Source organism: Trachurus japonicus, chromosome 8 (assembly GCF_045865225.1).
Source record: "Trachurus japonicus isolate A0001 chromosome 8, Traja_1.0".
Lineage (NCBI taxonomy): Eukaryota > Metazoa > Chordata > Actinopteri > Carangiformes > Carangidae > Trachurus > Trachurus japonicus.
Window position 1 is genome coordinate 8,578,888 of NC_140914.1, and position 22,842 is coordinate 8,601,729.

General features: G+C 40.3%; 4 protein-coding genes across 4 annotated transcripts; 1 reads left to right on the plus strand and 3 right to left on the minus strand.

Annotated features, from left to right (window-relative positions):
* Positions 1–8: 8 nt before the first annotated feature.
* Positions 9–1,854, plus strand: LOC146982566 (uncharacterized). Its single transcript, XM_085783603.1, has 2 exons — positions 9–256; positions 555–1,854. The coding sequence occupies exons 1-2, from the start codon at positions 163–165 to the stop codon at positions 1,190–1,192; spliced, it is 732 nt and encodes a 243-aa protein (XP_085639729.1). The 5' UTR covers positions 9–162; the 3' UTR covers positions 1,193–1,854.
* Positions 1,855–2,274: 420 nt separating this feature from the next.
* On the minus strand, positions 2,275–6,151 carry LOC146982567 (uncharacterized). The gene is made up of 3 exons (XM_085785376.1): positions 5,594–6,151; positions 4,561–4,792; positions 2,275–3,122 (listed from the first exon to the last, which is right to left on the minus strand). The coding sequence occupies exons 1-3, from the start codon at positions 5,957–5,959 to the stop codon at positions 2,362–2,364; spliced, it is 1,359 nt and encodes a 452-aa protein (XP_085641502.1). The 5' UTR covers positions 5,960–6,151; the 3' UTR covers positions 2,275–2,361.
* Positions 6,152–7,408: 1,257 nt separating this feature from the next.
* Positions 7,409–13,355, minus strand: elob (elongin B). The gene is made up of 4 exons (XM_085783604.1): positions 13,280–13,355; positions 10,637–10,771; positions 9,147–9,255; positions 7,409–9,006 (listed from the first exon to the last, which is right to left on the minus strand). Exons 1-4 carry the CDS (start codon positions 13,280–13,282, stop codon positions 8,894–8,896), a joined length of 360 nt encoding a protein of 119 aa, XP_085639730.1. The 5' UTR covers positions 13,283–13,355; the 3' UTR covers positions 7,409–8,893.
* Positions 13,356–16,183: 2,828 nt separating this feature from the next.
* On the minus strand, positions 16,184–22,653 carry LOC146982569 (uncharacterized). Its single transcript, XM_085785377.1, has 12 exons — positions 22,494–22,653; positions 21,570–21,771; positions 21,375–21,407; positions 20,974–21,080; positions 19,445–19,553; positions 19,319–19,351; positions 19,176–19,208; positions 18,857–19,090; positions 17,917–18,020; positions 17,082–17,247; positions 16,935–16,994; positions 16,184–16,775 (listed from the first exon to the last, which is right to left on the minus strand). The coding sequence occupies exons 1-11, from the start codon at positions 22,556–22,558 to the stop codon at positions 16,950–16,952; spliced, it is 1,131 nt and encodes a 376-aa protein (XP_085641503.1). The 5' UTR covers positions 22,559–22,653; the 3' UTR covers positions 16,184–16,775; positions 16,935–16,949.
* Between the last annotated feature and the right edge of the window lie 189 nt (positions 22,654–22,842).

The window sequence follows — 22,842 nt, forward strand, 5'->3', positions numbered from 1 at the left end:
CGCATCAACCGGAGTGGACTACATTTCCCATATGTTTAGGTGACGTTGTTTTAGTCATCGTTGTACTCGATGCGAGAAATCGCATCGGTGCCTCCGAGAGGTTGTTAAAATCCACGATAGATAAATTATCAACTTTGACTGTGATGGTTGTGTTTTAACAACATGGAGGTGATCGAAACTATTGTGATACAGAGTTCTGAGGTGGAGGGAAAGGAAACGGTCGTGTCCAGTGTGGACGCCGATAAAACCAAAGCAGGTTAGTAGCTGGTCGTCGCTTGGAGTCAAACAGGTTTCATCCAGTCATCGCACAATGCGCGGAGGGCCCGATGAGTGCGCAGTATCTAACCATAGCACTGTGTGTTATACCGTCATTTATAGATGTCACATACACGAATCACAATCAGAGGTCATATATCTTTAAATGGGTGGTTCACTTACACAGACTGTTGTTGAATACTATGTTGAAACTTTCAAAATAAAGATATATATTTGATACAAGGTCATAAAAAATATGCCAAACAATGACATCATCCACCTTTTGTTGTCCTTTGTAGAATTTATATGGACACTGCAGGCCACATGGCAACTCGTCAACACTCGGCTGGACATGGACCAGGCCTTTGACCAGCCTGTTTGCAAGAAAAAGAAACTTTGGGAGTTGGTGGCAGAGAAGGTGAACGCCAAACTGAGGGAGTCAGAGGTCACGGACGTCACCGTGAAGGCCTACGAGTGTGATCTCAAGTGGAGGAACATGCTGGCCACCTACAGGAAGAACGCCGAGCGGGCCAGGAGGCTGGGGGTGGCCAGCGTCCACTGGGAGTTCTTCAAGCCCATGCACGACGTCCTGGGCAAGACCATGGAGGAGATCGAAGCCCAGCGCAGGGCCAAGCTCAGCTGCACCAAAGTGGCCAAGGCCATAGCCAGCAAGAGGTTCACCCCCATCCTTCCCAATCCTCCTGTCACAGTCGCCGCCGCCGCCGCTGCTGCTGCTGCTGCTGCTGCCTGTCAGCCGGTCCGTCCTCCACAGGACGTCCTGCAGCTGTACATGGAGCTGCAGGAGAGGAAGATGAACATGTGGGCCCAGCAGAAAGCCCTGGAGGAGAGGAAGATAGAGGCCATCAACAACCTGGCCCAGGCCATCTCCAGCCTGGCCCAGAAGAACAGCAGTCAGACGTCCAAGGACACACATTAGGCCTGAGGAGGAGACGTGAAGTGGACGTGAACTTTTACCAAAAAACTTTTATAATAATGCACAGAGAAGATTGTTTGAGTGTGTTTGTACTTTCTTTTTAGACTGGTCATGTTGGCACATTTCTACAGTTTATAGAATAGTTTGACCAGGCTGAAACATTTCAGAATAAGTGAAAACACAGCAGATCAGAGCCAGAGATGAACTCAGCAGTTTTTATTTAGACTGCAGCAGATGACGGTTACTGTATTCTGCTGACGTTGCAATACATGTAATCTTCACTTATTTTTATACTAAAAATAAAATAAGAGCTGGCTGAGTTTGGAGAGTGAGAAAAACCTATGCACGGATAGAAAATGTTATTTTTTTATTGGGGCGCCAGAAGTGCAGAAACAAGCAAACACAGACTTAGTTGAAGTAATACAGCTATTTATACTGTTAATTATTGTTCCTATGACTGAATCAATAACTGCATTCATAGGCATGTTGGTGCTATGTTAATGTATTAATACACTTTATTAGACAATGTGAACAACTTTGCTTCACTTGTTACATGTTCTACTAAACAATGCTGCAATAAAAAACTTGTTCTTGTTTTCATAACTCGATTTTCATATTTTTTAATTGTTCCAAGTTCTTTTTTTGCTTAGAAAGAATCTCATTTGTCAAAAAATTATGAGTATTGATTTTAGTATTTAGTATTGACAAATTAAGGATTATCTTATTTTATCTTATCTGAGCACATGTTTTACTGGCTGTGTTATGCGTGTCCTCTCTGATTTGGCACTGGAAATGTAATGACTAATACACAGCTACAGTTTAATATTAAAGAATTGGCTGAGTATATGACAGAAAAAAAGACAAAACAATGTAAAACAAGGTGTAAAATGTTCTGGGTGAATGTAAACTCATTTATCCAGTACTTTTTGCTGTTTTGTCATCCACCTTATGAAAAACCACAGTAATATCTCTGCATTACCCAAGTGTCTGGAAGGAACTGAAAGCAAACTCCCCCTGTTGTCTGGTGGTAATAATAATATATGTGTGTGTGTGTGTGTGTGTGTGTGTGTGTGTGTGTGTGTGTGTGTGTGTGTGCAGACAGGAAGACAGTTTGAGACTTTAGATGAAATAAAACTTTATCAAACAGGATTTTAAAAAACAACGTCTCGCCATCACGTGCTGCCAGATCCAAAGTTTTTAAACAACAAATCCGAGATGGCGTCTCGCCTGTGAACTCCCTCCTCCTCCTCCTCCTCCTCCTCCCCCGCCACCTCCCCCTCCCGGTCTGCAGCTTCCTCTGTCTTGACTTCTCCTTGAACCACGTGTCCCATGTCCAGAAACACATTGTGCAGCACGCACGCCGTCAACACGACCGCCCTCGCCCTCTCATAGCTCCCGATGTCCAGATAGCGGAGCCTCTGAAACCTGGCCCTGAGGCCGGCGACGCTCTGGTCCAGGACGTGGAGAAGATGCTCCTCTAACGTCCTGTTGAACAGCTGCTGTCTCTCTCCGCCTCCTCCTCCTCCTCCTCCCCCCAGGTACGGAGTCAAAATGTGAGCGGTGAGCGGGTAACCGGCTCTGGCCACGAGGCAGCAGCCGGGAGGCATCAGCTCAGGGTGGCGTGCGAGTCTGTCTCTCAGGGCGACGCCTCTGTCCACGTCCGACCCTCTGCTGATCCGGCAGTGCAGCAGTCGACCGCTGCGGCTGCAAACGAGCTCCAGGTTCAACCACGAGTCCGGGTGGGCCTCCTGTCTCATCCTCTTCACCTCGGGCACCGTGCTCTCCACGTCGTGCTTCCCAATAGGCAGGCGGATAGGGATCTGGATATGTCCCAGCGCTCCCAGCACCTGGGGGACAGCCTGCTCCTCCTCGTCCTCCTCCTGCCCGCTCTGTGGACTGTAAAGTGGGAAAAGAGCGTCTGCAACCTCTTCACCTGGAGAGAAGAGAGATTCTGCTGTTTACGTGTGTTTTTAGCTGTGTCACCTGCCATCATGAGCTGTTATTATGCCATTATGTACTTTTATATATATATATATATTAGGGGTGGGCAAAAATATCGATATGGCAATATATCGCGATACGTTATACCGCGATACGATATCGATATTCAATATTTAAATATCGATTTTTAAAAAAAAAAATAAAAAAAATTCAAAATTTTTTTTTTTTCAATTTTTTTTTCAAATAATAAATCATGTTTCAGACCTAAATCCAATTGAAATATGTTGTTGTAACTTGCACTTGTATAAAATGGCATGGATAATTTGAATTACATTGTTTTGACTCAGTTTGTCCCATGAATTATCACTATCGTCTAATGAACTCGGATTTTAAGATGCATAATGCCTTTTACATTTTTCAGTGAACTATGTAGAATATCGTAGAATATCGCAATATATCGCGATATATCGCAAAATTTGGATATCGCAATATCGTATCGTATCGTGACTCAAGTATCGTGATGCGTATCGTATCGTGAGGTCCTTGGCAATACCCACCCCTAATATATATATACACATATACATATATACATTATTTGTTATTATTAGTTTTTATCAGGTAAATTCACATGTATGTTGTATTTTATACATTACTTAAAGGGATACTTCACTCAAAATCGATAATTCACCAATCTTCTACTCACCGTCATGCCAAGGAAGGGTTTGGAGAACTTTCTGAGTTATCAAAACGCTTTTGGAGTTCCAGGGGGGGTCCGGATGGCAACGGGTTTTCATATAATGGCGGTGGATTGTGCTCACTTTTGAATCGTCCAAAACACACACTATGAAACATCCAGATACCTCCATACTGCTCGTCTGTACTGACCCAAGTGTCCTGAAGCCGTCACATGAAAAAGTTGTTTGGAAAAAATGGACGGATGAGCAGTATGGAGGTATTTGGATGTTTCATAGTGTGTGTTTTGGACGATTCAAAAGTGAACTCTATATCCGCCGCCATAATATGAAAATCCGTTGCCAGCCGGACCCCCCCTGGAACTCCAAAAGCGTTTTGATGACTCTGAAAGTTCTCCAAACCCTTCCTTGGCATGACGGTGAGTAGAAAATTGGTGAATTATTACCAATTTTGGGTGAAGTATCCCTTTATTTGTTGCATTTTTTCCTGTTTTTAGGTTGCCTTTAACATCTGGCCAGGTACAGTGGATGAAAATTCGCCTTACTGGCTAAATCTGGCTCATTTTCAGTTTCTTTTAAATACTGTTGAATAGTGTTGCATTGTCCCTGCCAAATAAACCAATAAATAAATTAAAATAAAATAAATAAGTAAATAAATAGAAAACACCCAAGCCATTATCATTCAGAACTAAAATCAATGACATAGTAGATCTCCATCAGTGCCATGAATGAACCCACCGACGGGCCATCTGATGATCCTCTCCTCCAGCATGTTGACGCGCTCACAGAAAGAGAAGAAGATCCTGTGGATGTTTCCTTTCTCCAGGTGGAAGCGGCGGGACACGGAGCGGTAGCTGACCCGCTCGGTGAGCAGGGTGAGGGACAGCAGGACGGTGTGGGACAGAGACAGACGCGCCCGACCGGCCAGTCGTGTCCGGGAGTTGGAGCTCTGAAGCAGCTCTGCGATGTACTGAGGAGACAAAAAAATATACATGTATGTATCAGTCAGGTGTATTTCAGTGGTTGTCCTTATTGCCCTGACTTTTATTGTTAATCTATGTTGGTAATTTATGCTGTTTTCTCACTGTTATTTATATTGATGGCACTGGACTGTATTTATGTTGTGCAGTACTTTGGTTTTTTTTACATGTGCTATATAAATAAAATTTGAGTTGAGGTCAAACTTATGGCAAATCTAGGGGGCTTTTGATCAATCAGTCAGTCAGTCCACAGAAAACTATAGCTACTTTTTGGATAATACAAAGTTTAAATCACATACTGTGCTTCCAGGGTCTTAAACGTGAAGATTTTCTCTGGTTTAGATCGCTGTTATCTGATTGTGTTTTGCATTGTTCATTGCACAAAAGTCTCCTTGGACACTTTTCATAACTAATCAATTGAAATAACTGTTGTAGCTGCAACCCTAAGCACAATTTACATTTATTATTCGATTGAAAACTGTCACATGGTAGGTTTAAAGCTGTCAAATAATACAATTTTTAATTTCATAGGTTATTCACTTGTAAAACAGAGGGAAGGAACAGTGGAGTGGAGTGGAGTGGAGTTTGCAGCAGTCCCTACATCAGTTCATCAACAAGTAGGCTACTAAATGATATGAGTAAGATCTGAGGAAGTGTTGACTGCTGCAGGTGCATCATGCATTGCAAAAACATTTCCCAAACTATCAAGTCTTGTTGTCAGATTGTTCTACTTGTTCAAAACTTTAAGAGCCCCCATCTATGTTGGAGGATATGATGATGATTAGAGTCACCTTCACCACTGCACCGTCCAGAGTCTCCGCCTGCTCCTGGGACTCCGCTGCAGCCGCTGCGGCCGCCGCCTCCACCGGGACACTGCTCGCTGCTGCTGCGGCCGCTGCGTGGTGTGAAACCCGGGTCCCCAGACTCCCCAGCACCACGTTAGGTCGACCGGTCTGCAGCAACTGGACGTACAAGGTCGGAGGAGGAGCAGGAGGCGGCTGAGCCCGGACCCTGGCCATCAGCTCAGCCTCCAGGGTCTCCTCCACCGCCTGGTCCAGCCGCTGCTCCAGCTCCCCGGGCGACAGCGGCTGCCACTCCCGCTCCACCATGTCCAGCACCGCCCGGCCCGCCGACAGCACACACTCACTGACGTCCATCGGCGGCGGCGTCGGTTCAGCGCCGATAGTCCCGCTTATCACGGCATGAGGAGCCGCACAGACACGACACGAGGCGTGGACCCGGCGGCTGTAGCAGAAGTTGTTGTTGTCATAGATATATAAACGTTTATATATCTATGGTTGTTGTTGTTAGCACGCGGCTAAGCTAACCGACCGACCGACCGGCTAACGGACGCTGCGTTCAAGGGCCGCTCCAAACGTTGGGAGAAATGAGTGGTGCGTTTAAAGACCGTGAGCGTTTTATATCACACATATCAACGTTCGCTTCGTCAACACAAAAACATTAGATTGTTACCATCTCTTATCTTTTTACAGTCTATGATTGATTGTTACACACATTAACACTTACACAGCAACAACATTATTTGGTAATTAATCAGTCGACCGACAGAAAACTTAATACAGATTTAGTTTTTTTGTATGAACTTTGAAACTTTATTTCGGATTTGTTTGCTTTTTTTTTTTTAACGCTGATTGGGGCTCCGGGATATTGTGATGTTCATTTATCAAAATCTTATTTCATTTCATTGACCAAATAAATCTTTAGCAAAAGTTTCACATGAGTAAGTTACGTTTCTACTTTTTTTATATATACATTTTGCCTGAGTGCTAAATAAATGCCCTACAAACATAGATCTTTACAATTTGATACTACAAACCACCACCATCCCATACGATTCTATGCACTATTTATGTTCAAGATTTTAATTTACACACAGTTGGTATTGCTACTCTACACCCATGAGGCTGGGGAGAAGGTAGAGCAGGTCGTCTACCAACCAGAAGGTCAGTGGGTTCGATTCCTGGCTTCCCCCAGGGGGGTCATGCCTATGTTCCCTCAGCCCTATGTTCCCTCATTTCTAACTTTTGTTGTCACTGAAAATTAGGCCCTATGTTCCCTCAGCCCTTTGGTCCCACCATTGGTTGGGTTTAGGCAATGAAGAAAGGAGTTGGTTAAGTTTAGTAAAAAGACCAGGTAGAGGCTAGACAGGCCAGATAGGTAGAGAGAGTCCAGAGGGAACATAGGGCTGAGGGAACATAGGGCTGTGGGAACATAGGCACGCTCCCCCTCCAGGCTGCAGGCCAAAGTGTCCCTGGACACTGAACCCACAATTTGGTGTGTGAATGGTTAGACACCATGCACAAAAAAGTAAGCGCAGTATGAATGTGTGTAAATGGGTGAAACGACCAACAGTGGCGCTTTGAGTGGTCCCAGAGACAAGAAAAGCGCTATATAAGTGCAAGTCCATGTACCATGAGTGTCTTAACAAACCTGAGTACCGTATATGCATATACATCTTGTGAAAATGTAATGTATATTTACTAATTGTTTGTGTTGCTGTGCACAAAATGATACAACATTCGCATTGTTACATTTACCACTGACTGACTACACAATCATACAAAAATAACAACAGTGCACAAGGGTGAAAAACAGTTGCTTTAATGTTAAATCTGTTACAAGTGCAACTTTGATCATGTCCCACTGTTTAACAGCCTCAATTTGCAAATGCTTTTTGTTTTGCTTTTTCACCCCAACACCCCCCAAGTCAGAATATCCGTTCCTGTGGGAAATAATGGTGGACTTTTGTTTTTGTTTTTTTTTAAGTCGTAGCTTTGTAGATCATGAGACCCATTTTTTTTTTATACACTTTAATTTGATGATTTGTTGTGCAGAAGAGTTCGCATCTAATCCCTCCCTTAGTCTTAGGAAAACGATGTGTTTTATTAAGGTATTAATGGTGTTTAACACAACACAAGTTGCAGCATGAACCAAAACTAAAAGGGGCAGTGATTCTCGGTGATGATGGAGGGTCAAGTGTGCAGCCCACTATTCACAGGCACAGTTCCATAACCCATCACACAACTAGCTATGTTTAAATTACAATGGATTATGTTTACTAGAAACAATTAGGCCCAATGATTGGATTCAGCAAGACCTCACCAACATCTCCATGATTTCATGGGCTACAATCAAACACTGGAGAGGGAAGTTGGTTAGTCCCCACTTCTGTTAGTAATATAAATTAATCAATAGTCGCTATTTTTGTTGCTATGCCTCTCACTCTTTTTTATTTTCAACACCAGGCCCATGCCAGTATTAAACACATTGCAGATACCCACGACTGAGCACACAGAGTCTCAGTAACTCCTGTGAGCAGCTACAGTATGAAAACTACAACTACGGAGAGATAAAGTACCAAGAAATCTTCACCTTAATGCCGGATCTTCTGCCAAACAAGTGAATCTATTTTTTTTTTTTTTTTTTAAATTTCAGATTCATATTGTTCAAAAAGTTCTTGAAACACAGATAGTAACTTAGAAATTCACAAACTCCTAGCTATTGTCGCAACACATATCCAGGCCAAAGACCAAAAACATGTTAAATCCTAGTAATAGTTTAATAAAGAAACACACAAACATAAAAGCCTAAAAATGTCACACCTCATCAACTCCCACGTTTAAGCCAGCAAAATAAAAAACACAAGTAAGGCGGCGTCAGCCTTACCTCAAATAAAGACTAGAATTCATTAAATACGAGGTACAATTCTTTATGTTCAGCCTTTACCAATCCCATGGATGACTGACAGTGTCATGACAAGTCCGTCAGGTTTCTCTGAAGGGTCTTGTTGTGTGAAAGTATCAATTTAGCATGCGTTCTCCGATTTCAGGACAAATGAACCATTGAAGCACCCGCCCCCCCTCACATTTACAACAAGGGGGGAATCCATGTTTGTAATTGTTTATGCCCAGCTGAAGATAGGCAAGGTAAAACTCAGCCGCTGAGGCATCACTTCCCAAAAAACTCAGCCCCTCCCTCCCCCCGCCGTGCGTCCTCCCCTCAGACCCCCTGTGCGTCCCTCTCCTTTTCTTTTTTTTTTTTCTTTTTTTTTCCTCCCCCCTCCCACTCCCTCACTGTACAGCCTGCTCGTTGGCTGTGCTGCCCGAGTCCTGGGGCTTCATGACGTCGGGGAGTTCTGGGGGAGTGGAGAAGGGCTCGATCCTCAGCTGCTCAAATGAATCATCTGGGAGAACGACAGAAAACAGGAAGTGACGACAGTGAAACAAGAAAAGGCAGAAGAAACTTGAGACATGTACGGTAATAAAAAAATATATATTTTTTTTAAAAAGGGGAATGATTGTTGTAAATGACGCCACTTACCACCACCCAGACGGAAAGCTAATCCCACCGTGGCTGGGGCCTGAGGTCGGGCTGTTTGATTTGTGAAGCCACAATTGCCAAGAGTTTGACTGTCGTTGAGCAGCACGTCATCCTGGTGGAAGGAAACGAGAACAGAGAGAGTAGTGCCGAGCCAGAAGTTCACCCAGTCACAGTACAGAGTGCACATTATCACCGTGTACTTTTTCCAGAGATAGTGTTCAGGGCGCCTGCAGAGATTTGTTGAAGGTAAAACGGGTAAAGTTGTTCCCAGTGTGCTGTGTATTCAGTGTCAGCTGAAGGTGAAGCCAAAGATTGTAACTGTAACTGAGGTATCTTTGTATTCAGTACCGTTGAGGATGGATGAACTCCTCTATCACTGTATGTGTAATCTTTAACATGTAAATTATATGATATAAAATGACAAACTTTATGGAAAATTAAGAGGTATGCTGATAAAAACAAAACATACTAAAATCTACCATTCAGAAATCCTACTCATTAATTTGTACCATTTAAAAACAAAGTGTAATACAACTAAAGGTATTAACTTACACAACTAACTTATGAATAGTATTATCATTTAGTAAACAAACCATCAATAACCTAAAACTATTCAAATATATCTATATTTTATTATATAACAAACAGAAAAGTGGAGATTCTTCAAACTTAAAAAGCTGAAGCCAGACAATGTTTACCATTCGTGCTCAAGATCAATTAGTTATTCTACTACTATCAGGTAGCTGCTGACTAATTTTGATTACCTGATTAATTTAATCAACTAATTCACACAGCTGACTGTTGAAACACAGAGAAGCTCACACGCTCTCAGAGAAAATATTCTGACATTATCAATCCCTACCCTCTGCTTGATCAGACAGTTCTTTATGTAAAAATGTGAATTCTAATATCTAAGCTCTAAATGCATATGAACATGTTGCACCAACAGGTGGGTACAAACTATGACAACAAAGTAAATGTCTGTTTCACCAAATGAATAGTGCAGACTCCTAAATGACAAGTAATTTGGGTAACCCTTTAATTTACAGGCTGCTAATTATGTGATAATTACATGATAATGTCAAGAAATAACAATTAATTGCACACTAATATCAAGAAATAGCCTAGAAATAACGGTCAATTTGCAAAAGATTACACATGCTTTTCATGCTTTGAATTTTTTTTCCACCAAGTCCTTTGCAATTGATTTCTGGGCTATTTCTACACAATCAATCGTTATTTCTTGGCTATATTTCTCGACATTACTATGAAATTGACCGTTATTTCTAGGCTATATCTAGACATTATGACGCCTACAAATTAAAGGGTTACCGTAATTTGAGTTTCAGATTAAAATTGGTCTCTTAAAGTATTACAGTGATTTATATATAACTGAACATGTGCCTGCTATTCTTCCACCAGTATCTGCTAACACGACTGTGCCATCAGAGATCATTTCTCAACTGGAAGACATTTGGGGTAATGAATCTCACCTTATAAAGCCTCTGATCTTCAGGTGGCCTCTTTAAAATCCCCTCCACAATGCGCTTCAGTTCATAGACTGTGGTAGACTCTTTGGCATCTGTGAAGATGGTCGCCTTGTGACGTCGGATCATTAGAAACACATCCTGCAGTGGGATCAGGTAACAGGGAGAAAGAGTTGAAATGAGACGCTGATTCGCATTAGACAAACTTCATTTATCGACCTTGGAAATGTTGCTCTCTCAAACATGACGCTGGAAAATCCTGGAGGCACATTTCATCCCTCAAACACCCGACCTCCTTTGTCAGGTTTTAATCAGATTATTATGCCTTAGCTGGAAAAACAACCAGGATGTGATGTAGCTGCGATGACCTCTCACTTACTACTGATTTCAAACTCATTTGCCTTGCTTATGAATGAAGCACTGAAATGTGAAGATGAATAATTCATAACCAAACAATTACTGCTCATCAGCAATGGTAAAATCTTACAACATCGACCATCACCAGGTAGAAACTTTGAGAGTACCGTCTCTACATCCACCACTGAGCTACCGTATCAAAGTGGATTCCCAAATAAAACCATTACACAAAGTGTTTAATAAATTTGGATACCTGCAGAAAACACATACCAACATCTATCTCAAGTAAAACAAAGCTTTAACAGCACAAGGATCCAACACTGATGCAGATTAAGTTTCATATTAAATTGATAATTACAACTGTCTACAAAAACTAGAGAAAGCAAGCACTTCCTGAAGAAAATGCATGTGAATGCTGAAAGCAGCCCTGCTGAAGCAATGCTGAATTATCTGAAGAAGTTTAGTTTAGTGAGTTTATTTTGGTCTTTTAAAAAAATGAAAGAAAACTTGAAGAAACAAGTACACAACACACAACATTACATGCACATATGATTTAAACATAAGATGCAATAATGAAAAGGCTGACGCTGTAGCTGAAAAGTAATCTGAGTGATAAATGGCTGTAGAGGGGCTAAAAGCAGTACAAACTTTAGAGGCAGAATAAAATGTAGTAAAAAAGTGTTAACAGTTGAAGTCTGCTGCAAAACACTTGAACCTGGTCGCTAAAGAAAACTGATGAAGCAAGCAAAGCTGACAAAGCTGAAGCAATAGCTGAGAATAGATTTCAAGTAGAACCTGTAAGAAGGAGGTTGATTTACATGAAACGGTTGGAAATAACTTGAACTGAAGATTAGTGTAAAAACAACTCAAATATATTGGAAGCTGACAGCAGGAGGACATTGTTGAAGCATGTCAACGAAGAGTCAAAGACCACATGCTACAGAAACGGTTTTGTCTCTGCTGCTGTTTGTCTTAAGTTACAGTGCACTTTTTTTTACTGCTTTTATTATGTTTAGCTCATTATTTATGTATTTTAACTTATCTATTTTGTTTTTAACTTATTCACTGCTCCCTGTGTCATGCTCTTAACATATTTTACAGTTATGTTACACTGGTATTTTTATGGAGCATGTATTGTCTTGATTTGAACTACAATCAGTGAGCTTGATTCCTGTCCATGTCTCTGTCCTGTGTTGTTTAAGTGTTCTACTTTGTGTTTTGTCCTTTTTTAAACAGGATTTACCCTCCTGCTGCAAAACAAATCTACCCACTGGTATTAATAAAGTTACTTGACTTGACTTTGTACATTAGTTGAGGAGTAAAATTAGAACTTGTCAGCAGCAGGTGTAATGGTATGAAATGGTTTAAAACCAGTGAACAGTTTAGGATAAGTGAAACAAATTAATTAAAGCAAGTTACATAGTAAATATCAGTGATTTGATGAACATAAACTACCTGTTTAGCCAGGTTACACAGGGTGAAGCTGTGGTGACAGCAGCAGTGATGGGGCTGTGACACCGACAGCAGTTTAAAGGGCTGGTAAATGAACAACCCTGCTCTCCTCCTCTCTTTAACGTTACCCTAACCTCAACACCTTGGCGTTTTAAGACCTGCTGTATGTGCTGCAGCTGCTAACTAGCGTCACGACCAGATAGCTTAGCTCATAGCTTAGCTTAGCTGAGGCAGTTAGCCACGGAGCTAACTGTGTGCTGTAGCTGCTTCCTTGGGAACGGAAAGTGTAAACCCCCCGTAAGCTTTCGGCTATTTAACACCTATCAAATGTTTTAAAAACATGCTGCTATATTTAAATGTGAACACCATCCAAGTTGTTTTAACCCAAGTTGTTCCTCAGACTTCACCGCTAGCCGAGCTACTGTCAACTTTAGCTTAGTTAGCTCAGTTAGCGTCCTCGCGGCTAAGCCGGCCGTTTGTCAAACACTTAAGTTTGTTAGTTGAGTTGTCATTTGTCCAAAACAATGTTAATGTATGTGCCCTCCATTTATCTTGGGTGGTCTGGCTCGAGATTTAAAATAAAGCGCATGTTTGAGCCGACGCAGGGAAGCTAACATGCTAACTAACCCACGCTAGCAGCAGAGGGGTTAGCTAAACAAAGACAGAAGCTTGTTAGTGACAGGCTTTTTTTCTGTTCAACCTACTGACAACACAACACACACTTCACCGCTCACACAGACACGGATTTAATGACTAATTCAAATAGTTTTTGTTTGTTTTTCCATGCTCAGTCAACAACTGGTCGTTACTGTATGAGCTGTATCTGTTTTCCTCACTCACCATTTCTTGCGGCTGGCTGCACACACACAGGAGGAAAAAAACGCCTCCTCCACTGCACAGCGACAACAGCGAGATCACAGCGGCATCGGGCCGAGACGGCGGCGGCGCCACGGCCGAGCACCAGGGGCCGCTGCTGGGCTTTATTACAGCCAAACACCGATCAGAAATCAATAACATCATGCTGTGTGATATGTCATAAGTCATAAAAGGTCAAAGTGAAACAAGTGCTTTTTTGTTTTAACCTTCGTCTTGTGTTAGCTTTCTGCTGCCATCTATGGTGTTCGTGTCAGTTTTGACCCGTGTTTTAAATCAGCTGTAAAATACACTAAAAAAACATTTTTTTTTCTCCATCAAATTTGTTTTTCTTCTCTTGTTTACATTGTTAGGCTTCCTTATCCATGAAAATATTGGTTTTAATATTTTTTGTTGTGGATCCCTGGGCCCTTTTTTGTCAGTATACCCCTTGGCTTCAATTGAACCTTCCTCTTGTCAGCTTTCCGCTACCATTTATGGTGTTACCACAGATGTCATAATTTTAACCAGAGCATTTTATAATTTTGTGGGGGAAAAAAAGTTTTTTGTTTTATTTTGTTTAGATAGAGGTTCCTGACAAAGTCAAAAAAGCCTTGATGCTATAAACAAATTTATGTGGTACTTTTATGCATTTAAAACCTGAAAACGGGTCACTGGTGACCCGAACACAAGAGAAAGGTTAAATGTTAACAAAAAATAGCTTTAAAATTTCTTACCGGAGGAGGACATTGCTGAAGCCGCTACTATATGTATTTTTTATATACATTGGAGGCTCAACATTTTAGGCCACTGTTTAACAATAAATGGTTGTAAATAGTAGTGTCAATTTTATATTTATATTTCTTTTATTTCATATATACACACACACATATATATATATATATATATATATATGTATGTATATACTCTTGTAAAATGCACAAAAGATGAATGACAATAAAAAGGTTTAAAAAAAAAAAAACCTTTAGATGTTTAATGACAGGCTTTCTTTTCACAGCTCCCATCATCAGTCCTACAGTGTTGTGTGGAAATATACGTAGAAATGAGAGAACCACAAACAACAGTAATATTCTTTTTCTCACAGTGCATCAACCAATGCAATGACACATTTTTTCAACCACCTGCAAAATCAGCACATCAGCAAACACACGCACACTGATACTGATATGACTGAGAGAAACTCAGATCAGATGATAATCAGTCAGGCCCTTTAGTTGAACACTCCCACTGGATCCCTATGTACTCTGCTAAGTTTCACTATATTATACTTTCTATAAAGACCTTTGAAAAATATAATCTCCTTTACAAAGGCTTCCCTGACAACTGTGGTGATGTAAGTGTCCCACTGTGGGAAGTATCTCATGCACCACAACAAAACAGTACAAATCACAGTTTTTTAAGACTTCTGTGCACTTTAAGACCATGCAGTGCATCTAATTAACTTGCACAAATGGACCCAACCTTAAATATCCCCACACAATATACCAAAGAATGCATTTGTTTGCAAGTATTCTGTATTTGCACATATTTCTTGTGGAGTTTCATTCTTCCATTCGAGCATTGAATGCCTCGAAGTAATTGCTGGTGGTGTCCTGTATCACTGTCTGTATTGTCCACTGCACTGTTCCAATGTCTAAAGTTTTGTCCTATTTTTCCTCCTCCTTGTGAGACTGCACTTTATCTGATGCACTTTACTTGACCACTGTGTTCTTAGCAGTGTTATCTTGGATTAGTATCTTATACAGTGCCATATTTCTTATAGCTTATATTTATTACATGATCATAGTCTGTGCACATGCTATTTATATTGTTATTTATACTGATGCGTGTTCGATGTCATTATATGTTTCTATGTTTTATGTTTCATTCTTTTATTTGATCCTAAGAGCTGCAACCCAAATTGCCCCTTGGGATGTGAAATAACCTGAACCTGAAACTGAACCTGTATTTTCCTCTCTTTATTCATCTATTCAGATCAAAGCCCTTTAAACCGCACTGAACTGAGGAGAGCCCTCATCATTATTCGCCAGCACTGTGTTGCCCTTCCCCGGTGAAACTTGTTGCGTGTCTTTTTTACTTGCAGTGTCCTTTGTGTGTGAGCAGTTTATTTCCTCCTGTGAGCCTGACAGCAGCTGTCGCCACAGTCGGTCGGACAGCTGAACCCACAGCAGCTGAGAGACACGGACGAGTCAGAGGACGTGTCACAGGATGTTCGTGGGATCACACTTTGTTTTTCACTTGTGATCTTTATGACTTTGTGTTTTTTTTTCGTTGGCTGGTCAGCAGAGGCCACACGATACAGAACCAGATGCATTCACACACGTCAGTCAAACAAGTTTGGAGAGAAATAACATATTATTCATGTATTTAAAAATGCATTGTTAATGTATTAAGAAGTGCAGTCTTGCAAATGTAAACATGCTCTTGAAACTGTGCTGTTTTATGTTCTGTATGAAAGATGAGAAATGACTGTGGTAGTTTTACTTTTACACCTAAACAATGTGTAAACACGTAAACTGCAGCTCCGCAGTGTGTCAGGGTGCAGATGTAACCCTCACATACCAGATGTCAATAACACTTTATAATGAGTACACACTATTAAGCATTAATAAATACTGAATTCTTCAATTATAACACATGAATACTCATAAGTATGTAGTTTATAAATACAGTTAGTGCATATCAACGAGTAAAACATTTTAAACTGTGTTTATAAACTACATACTTATGAGTATTTATGCGTTATAAATGAAGAATTCAGTATTTAATGCTTAATAGTGTCTACTTATTATAAAGTGTTACCCAGATGTCTTCTTAGCATTATATCACAACTTTATAAATGTAATTTAAGGTGGAAACAAGTCACACTGATCATATTCAAAACCAAAATTTATTGATTTTACGTTTTATGAACCAAACAAAACAAAACTCAGGCACCGCAGCAGCAGCAGCAGCTCACATGTCCAGACTGGCTGGACTAACACTGACTCATACCGGCTCTTAGAAACACCAGGCAGGATATAAACTAATCCTGATGCAAAACAAAATATTTATCTTTTACGCTCAAATGACTGCGAACCATCCTCCATCATGTTTATCAAGGACTGTGCTGAACTCGTCCTGAGCTTCTTTCTGGTGCCAAACTGCAGGTTACAAATGAAAACGGGCTTCAACTGAATCCACGGACCAGAACAAATAAATAAAAAATAAAATGTCTTATAAAAGAATTAATGCTAGGCTGAGAATTTCAATGCATCCTGCTGCACATGTTTGCAGTTACATCTCCTCCTCCCTCTGTGCCATCAGCGCCAGCGGAGCCCTCATCCTCATCCTCATCCTCATCCTCATCCTCATCCTGATGTAAAGTATTAGATACTTTTGAACAACAGTCCTCCATTAAGTCCACTCTTCTTTTCTGTTTCTTAATAAAACAGAGTACAGTTTGGTTTCCACTTTCATTCACCTGCAAAAAAATAACACAAGTAGTAAATTATATGAATTAATCTGCACTGTTTTCCAACTCACAAACTTTATGGAAATTAAAAAAGCAGAGATCTTTGACATCAAAATGTAGAACATCATATTTACGTATGTTAATAATTTAGAAACATATTCAACTCACCCAGTAAACATCTATCTATCTGACCACAAACACGCTCTCCCTGATCTTGGTGTAATTGTACTGTGGAACAACAAGAGAGGCAGGAACATAAGAGTCATTTCACAGCTCGTTAAAACTCTGAGTGTTAATTAAAAAAACGTCACGTACTTCCAGTCCTCTGGGCGACGGGGCCGGCTCCAGTCCGCTGCAGCAGAGCAGCGAGAACGGCCGCTCCTTGGTCTTCGAGTGCTCTTTGAAACACAGGCTGAAAACCTTGGCGGGCAGGTAGACGTCCCAGTCGGCCGCGTGCTCTTGGACCAGATCACTCACCATCCTGCAGGGCGACGCAGCCGTTAGAGAAAAGTAGAGGAGTTTTCATTTGTGAAGGCATGATGGGAGAACATCTGGTCACACAGGTAATTTAATGTAAACTGTATCTCTGGTTTACTGTGATGTTCACATTCCTGCTGACTGGTCAACATACTGATTGGGTAACATGAGAATAAATACTGAATATTGAGGATGATGCCAGTCAAATCCCAATCTTTTTGTGAAATTAACTGTAACTGAGTCTTTGTAGCATGTTCATTTTCAGCTATACATCAAACACCCTCGACTTAAAGCAGAAGTAAGCGTAATGTTTGTGTTAATATAAGTCTTAAATAGTTATATCTTCCAACAGCAATCACTTATATAGAGTGTTTGGTCCGAAACACGGGTCTGTCAGTCACTCTGCTCTGCTGTAAGCCGAGGAGAAAACTTTCCTTGTACCCTACAACCTTTATCCAATGAGGAGAGAGAACGGCATAAAGGGGCGGTCCTCTCTGTGTGTGCAGCCAAGGGATGCGTGTGAATGTGGTGACGTAGGGACGAGGACGGGGACTGCTAACTCCATCGGCTGACAGAAAGTTAGCCAAAACCACCGGATCGCTTACTTCTGCTTTAAATTCAAACCAACACAATTACAGTAAGTCGTATAACAGTTTACTGTCGATACTGTCACCTGTCGATCAGCTGCTGTGTGATCAGATCTGCAGTGCCGGTCTGATGATGATGGACGACCAGAGCGACGCCGACCTTCAGCTGGTCTTTTAGTTCTCTGTTGATCTAGAACAGAGAAACATCCAAACAGGACAACGTCTTTATGTGAGACACAGTATCATCACTTTATAAGTCCGACCTCTTTTCTCCGTCTCTTAGCTTGTTGGTTGTCTAATGTTGGACTGGAGAGCCAAGATTTGGGGTTTTTAAATTATAACCAAGATAAAATCAAAGTTGTTTTGTTAGGATTCAATGACAACAAATCTCACAGGTCTACATTACATAATGTTGGATAGATGGTAGAGTGTCATGTCAACTCAAAGAGACAGCAGACTGTGTCAATATGTCATTACAGTGATTAAATATCGATCAACAGACTGGCACACATGAGATATTTAAAGGTGCATCTAAATAAATTAGAATATCATGGAAAAGCTTATTTATTTTGGTAATTCAATTCAGAAAGTTAAACTAATACGTTATATTGATCCATTACACACAGAATGAAACATTTCATATCTTTATTTATTTAATTTCTTTCACCTGTAATGATTATGGCTTCACATTTAATGAACACCTAAAATTCAGTATCGCAAAAGATTTGAATATTACAAAAGACCAATTCAAAAAAGCATTTTTAATATGGAAATGTATGTCCCTCTATGTGCACTCAATACTTGTTTGGGGCGATTTGACTTGAACAACTGGAAATGGACTTTTCCATGATGATGATATTCTAATTTAATGAGATGCACCTATACGTCACCTCACAACAAATAGGATTATACTGTCGATGACTGAAAACTGGCCAAAAGTTTCTTAGTCTTATGATTTCGGTGTTAGCGTGAGGACTATTTGTGAAACGCGTGTCAAGATAATGGATCAGTCGGCCACACACTCACTCTGTGGACTATGTCGTGGGGCAGCCTGGAGAGGATCCTGAGTGGGTATCCGAAGTGGGCGATGATGTCCACGATGTGCGTCGCCACCTGCGGAGGGAGGCACGACTGCATCGGCACGGCCTCCACCCACTTGGAGAAATAATCCGTCACCGTCAAGATGTATTTGTGTCCGTTGAGTGTCTGGGGCAGCGGTCCTCTGACGTCCAGACCGAGCCACTGCCACGGCTCCTTCACCTGTAGGTTATTATTCCAGATGTGGCTTCTTTATTTAATATAGCACAGATTCCACACTGTTACACTGGCAACAGAGTAGACCTACCTCTATTGTGTTTTCAGGATCTTTACTTTCTGTCTGTGAAAATTAAAGACGACCATTCGATTAAAATACATCACAACACAGAGGTCAGAGTAAAAAAGAGAGAATATTGTGATTTAAAAGATAAATTCATGTGAACAACTTACAGTGAAATCGTAATCCGGAGCCCACTGAATATCCTGGATAATATAGATACAACGTATTTGATTATTAATTGTGATCATAAATATAAACATGAATTTATTATTATTCCATGGTGATGATTTCATTACCTGGGGTAAACAATAATCTCCATGGAAGAAGTGAGGAAATGACTCGATCTTCATCAGCCCATCGTCAATTATGATCCTCCATTTGTCAGACTTCTTTGGCTCTTTGTCTCTGATCATTGAAACAGAAAGTGGCAACACATTAAACAGGAAGAAATACACATGTGGTGACATTCAAACACTCACAGACTGTTGCAGCGTAGCGTGGCTGGTAGCTTGCTGCCATAAACAAACACAGGTTTGGACACAGTTCCTACACATTAGAAATGTCAAAATTCCATACTTTTTCCAGACCTTAATTTCCAGACTTCTCTGTAAAAAAAATACAAATAATTCGTGACATTTGATTAATTCGATGTGTATCATGTAAATAAATTATGCAATTAATCGTTTGTTTTCATTATTCTGAATTTGTGATTCATTCATTCATCATTCATTATTCTGAATTTTGCAATTACGTCACCAAATAATTTCCAGATGACTGTAGCTAGGTGCAATATAATTAACCCAAATAACTTCAGATAAGACCAATCGTTTGGATAATGATATATTATAGACATGAGTTTATACTGGTATGCAAACTCAGCATCAAAACTGGATTTGATATTTCTTGACACCTGCAAATCCAGGCAGCAGTGGAGCGATAATGGATGTGAGGGAACTTCAGGTGTTTACTGACATTTACAAAACTTAACTCTATCAAAAACATTTTTTTGTCTTTTACAGGAAACTCAAGCTTCTGGTTCAGATTTGCTACTTCAAAAGAGCTGCATGCAACACCTTCGTATCTGTACAACATAGGTATAAAACCGTCATGTATTTCTGGAGCAGAGCACACACCCAGATTTCTCAGAAAGAAGTCGCAACCTCAGGCAAAACACAACAGGAAGTGGCTGGAGTCGCCTCGAGGGATCTAACTGTACAAGCTTCTGCGTCATCACTAAAAAACCCTGGAGGCTCGAGCTTCTCTGTCTGAGCAAACTGACTGATGACGTCTCTGTGTGACGCAAACTCCCACATTCCCAGCACTAAGGAAAAACCTACAGAGAACTAACTAAGGTTTTTTATAATCAAGTCAAATATCAGGACAGGGTAAATGTACAAACTGTGAATTATTTTAAGGTTACGCTGCCACAACTGACACAACCTCGTCTATATCCCCCGGAAGTGAATATTTATTCTTGTTTATTAGAGCCAAAACGACAAAAATCCACCGTGTGAAGAGTGAACCTGTAATTCATGGTCTATTACCTTATCCAAATGTAAACATGTAATGTAAACACGTTGTTCTGTGTTTACTGAGTAACCATCTCATCATCATCTCACTGTATACAGTATGTGAACAAGACAGAGAAGTCCACTCAGTCTTAGCTTTACTTTTTTATTTTATTTTTTAGATTTTTCCTGTTACATCTTAGGATAATGTGTTGATTCATACTACCTATTAATTTGGTTGTACTCTGGCATGCTGAATAAAAAAACTGACATTAGTAAAACATATGTAAAATAATGCAAAGTTTAGAATAACGTACCCTGCAGGCTGTTGTGTTGTCTCTTTGTTCGGGACGTTTTGTTTTGCTGCGGCAGGAGAAGCTGTCGGACACTCAGCCGGACTCGTCTGTGGAGCTTTGGCCTGTGGCTGCATTCAGAGCACAAGGAAACAACGACTCAATGAGACAGTGAAAGTTTAAAAAGTTTGTGTTAAGTCCTCTTAAAACTATTACATGCATATACTGTATATATATATACAGTACATGTAACTATTATAGATTCCATGGAGATTAAGTGGAGGACAGCATGAATAAGGACAGTATTTATGTTACTGTCATTGATTTTTTACAAACAATACTTTTACAAATAAAAATTTAAAAAAATAACAAAACAACAACTGAATCTAACAGTTAAATGTGACTGCAGATTACTTTTAACTTACCTTGTATCTCTTATTTCTTGGTTTATTGGAAGCCTACACCAGGGAAACAGGGACAGAAGTTGCATATAAAACCTTCATTTTATTTAATTATCACAAACAGATGAGGAATACTGTAGAGGAATACTGTATATCTATGGATGCCAAGTCAAAAACAGATAAGTTTCATTTTGAAATGGTAAACTGTCAGTGAATTACCTTCCTCTTCTGTGCACCATCAGCGGGTATGAATATAGTGGGAACTGCGTCTTCTTTTAGTGTCACACTTTTTGCTGTCCTGTCGATGTGCTGCTCCTCAAAGTGGTTGATGCACAGCACCGAGGAGCGGGACGGGGTCCAGTCCTTCCACTTCATGTTCATCAGCCACTTCTTCAGTTTTCGTGGATTGTAGAGTGGAAACCTGTTGTACAAAAACAATAACAGTAAATAAACAGAGTCCAATCTAATGTGTGCCATTTTCTTGTGTGTAGAGGAAACACAACCCTGAGCTCCATAATATAGATATCGCAAAATCTGTTTTCAGGAGCAGTGATTGTTCAGATTAGCTCCAGATTTCTTGTAAAATTGTACTATGTTTTACTACTATTTAATATATACATTGCAGCCTGGTGTGCTGGAGGTAAAATAGCCAGAAGAGTCCAATTTGACAAAAAGGCAGCAATAATTGCAAAAGCATTGAGTTTTTGGACTTAAATGGACATACTTTGTCTGGCAAGAAATCTGACAGCCTAAAGAAAGATGACTGTTTTTACATGGCGTTTGTGTTTTACTATAACAGTGAACTGTTCATTTTGACCATGATTAAACAACATCCAACATCGTTTCCTGTGAGTCTGATGAAAACAACAGTGTATTAAAGTTTATTTACATCAGTAAATAAGTTACAGTACCGACTGTTACTGTGTTTACAGTCTGTCCAGTGAACTGCACACATACAGAGACCAAATTAAGAAGGTTTAATGATATTTTCTTGAATGGATTAGTACATAAATCTTATATAAAATCCCTGATAACCAGTATTGATACTTGTTGCTAAACAATCACTTCCCTTATCAGCTAACTTAGCTTAGCTAGCTAAACCCTGGTATGAGCGATAACTTCTGCCTAATATTCAGTACTTACTTAAAACACTTCACGTCTGAATCATTGGAGCTTTCACAGTTGTAAGCACATTTATATCTTCCCATTTTCTACAACAATTTCGGTTAAATTACGACCGAGCTAGCTAATTTTTTGTTGTTTAGATTTTGTTTCAACGAACGGTCAAGCTAGCTAGCTAGCTACAGTTCTGTTCACATCCGGTTCGGATTTTCAAAATAAGAGACTCATGTTTGAAAGTCTAACTTTAACGAGTAAAAATCTTGAGTACTATTATTATATCAAACTGTATAGAAGTGTTTTTTCTTGTAGAATCACATCAATGCAAAGTAACAACATTCAACACATTTTTATCACATATGGCATTAGGCTT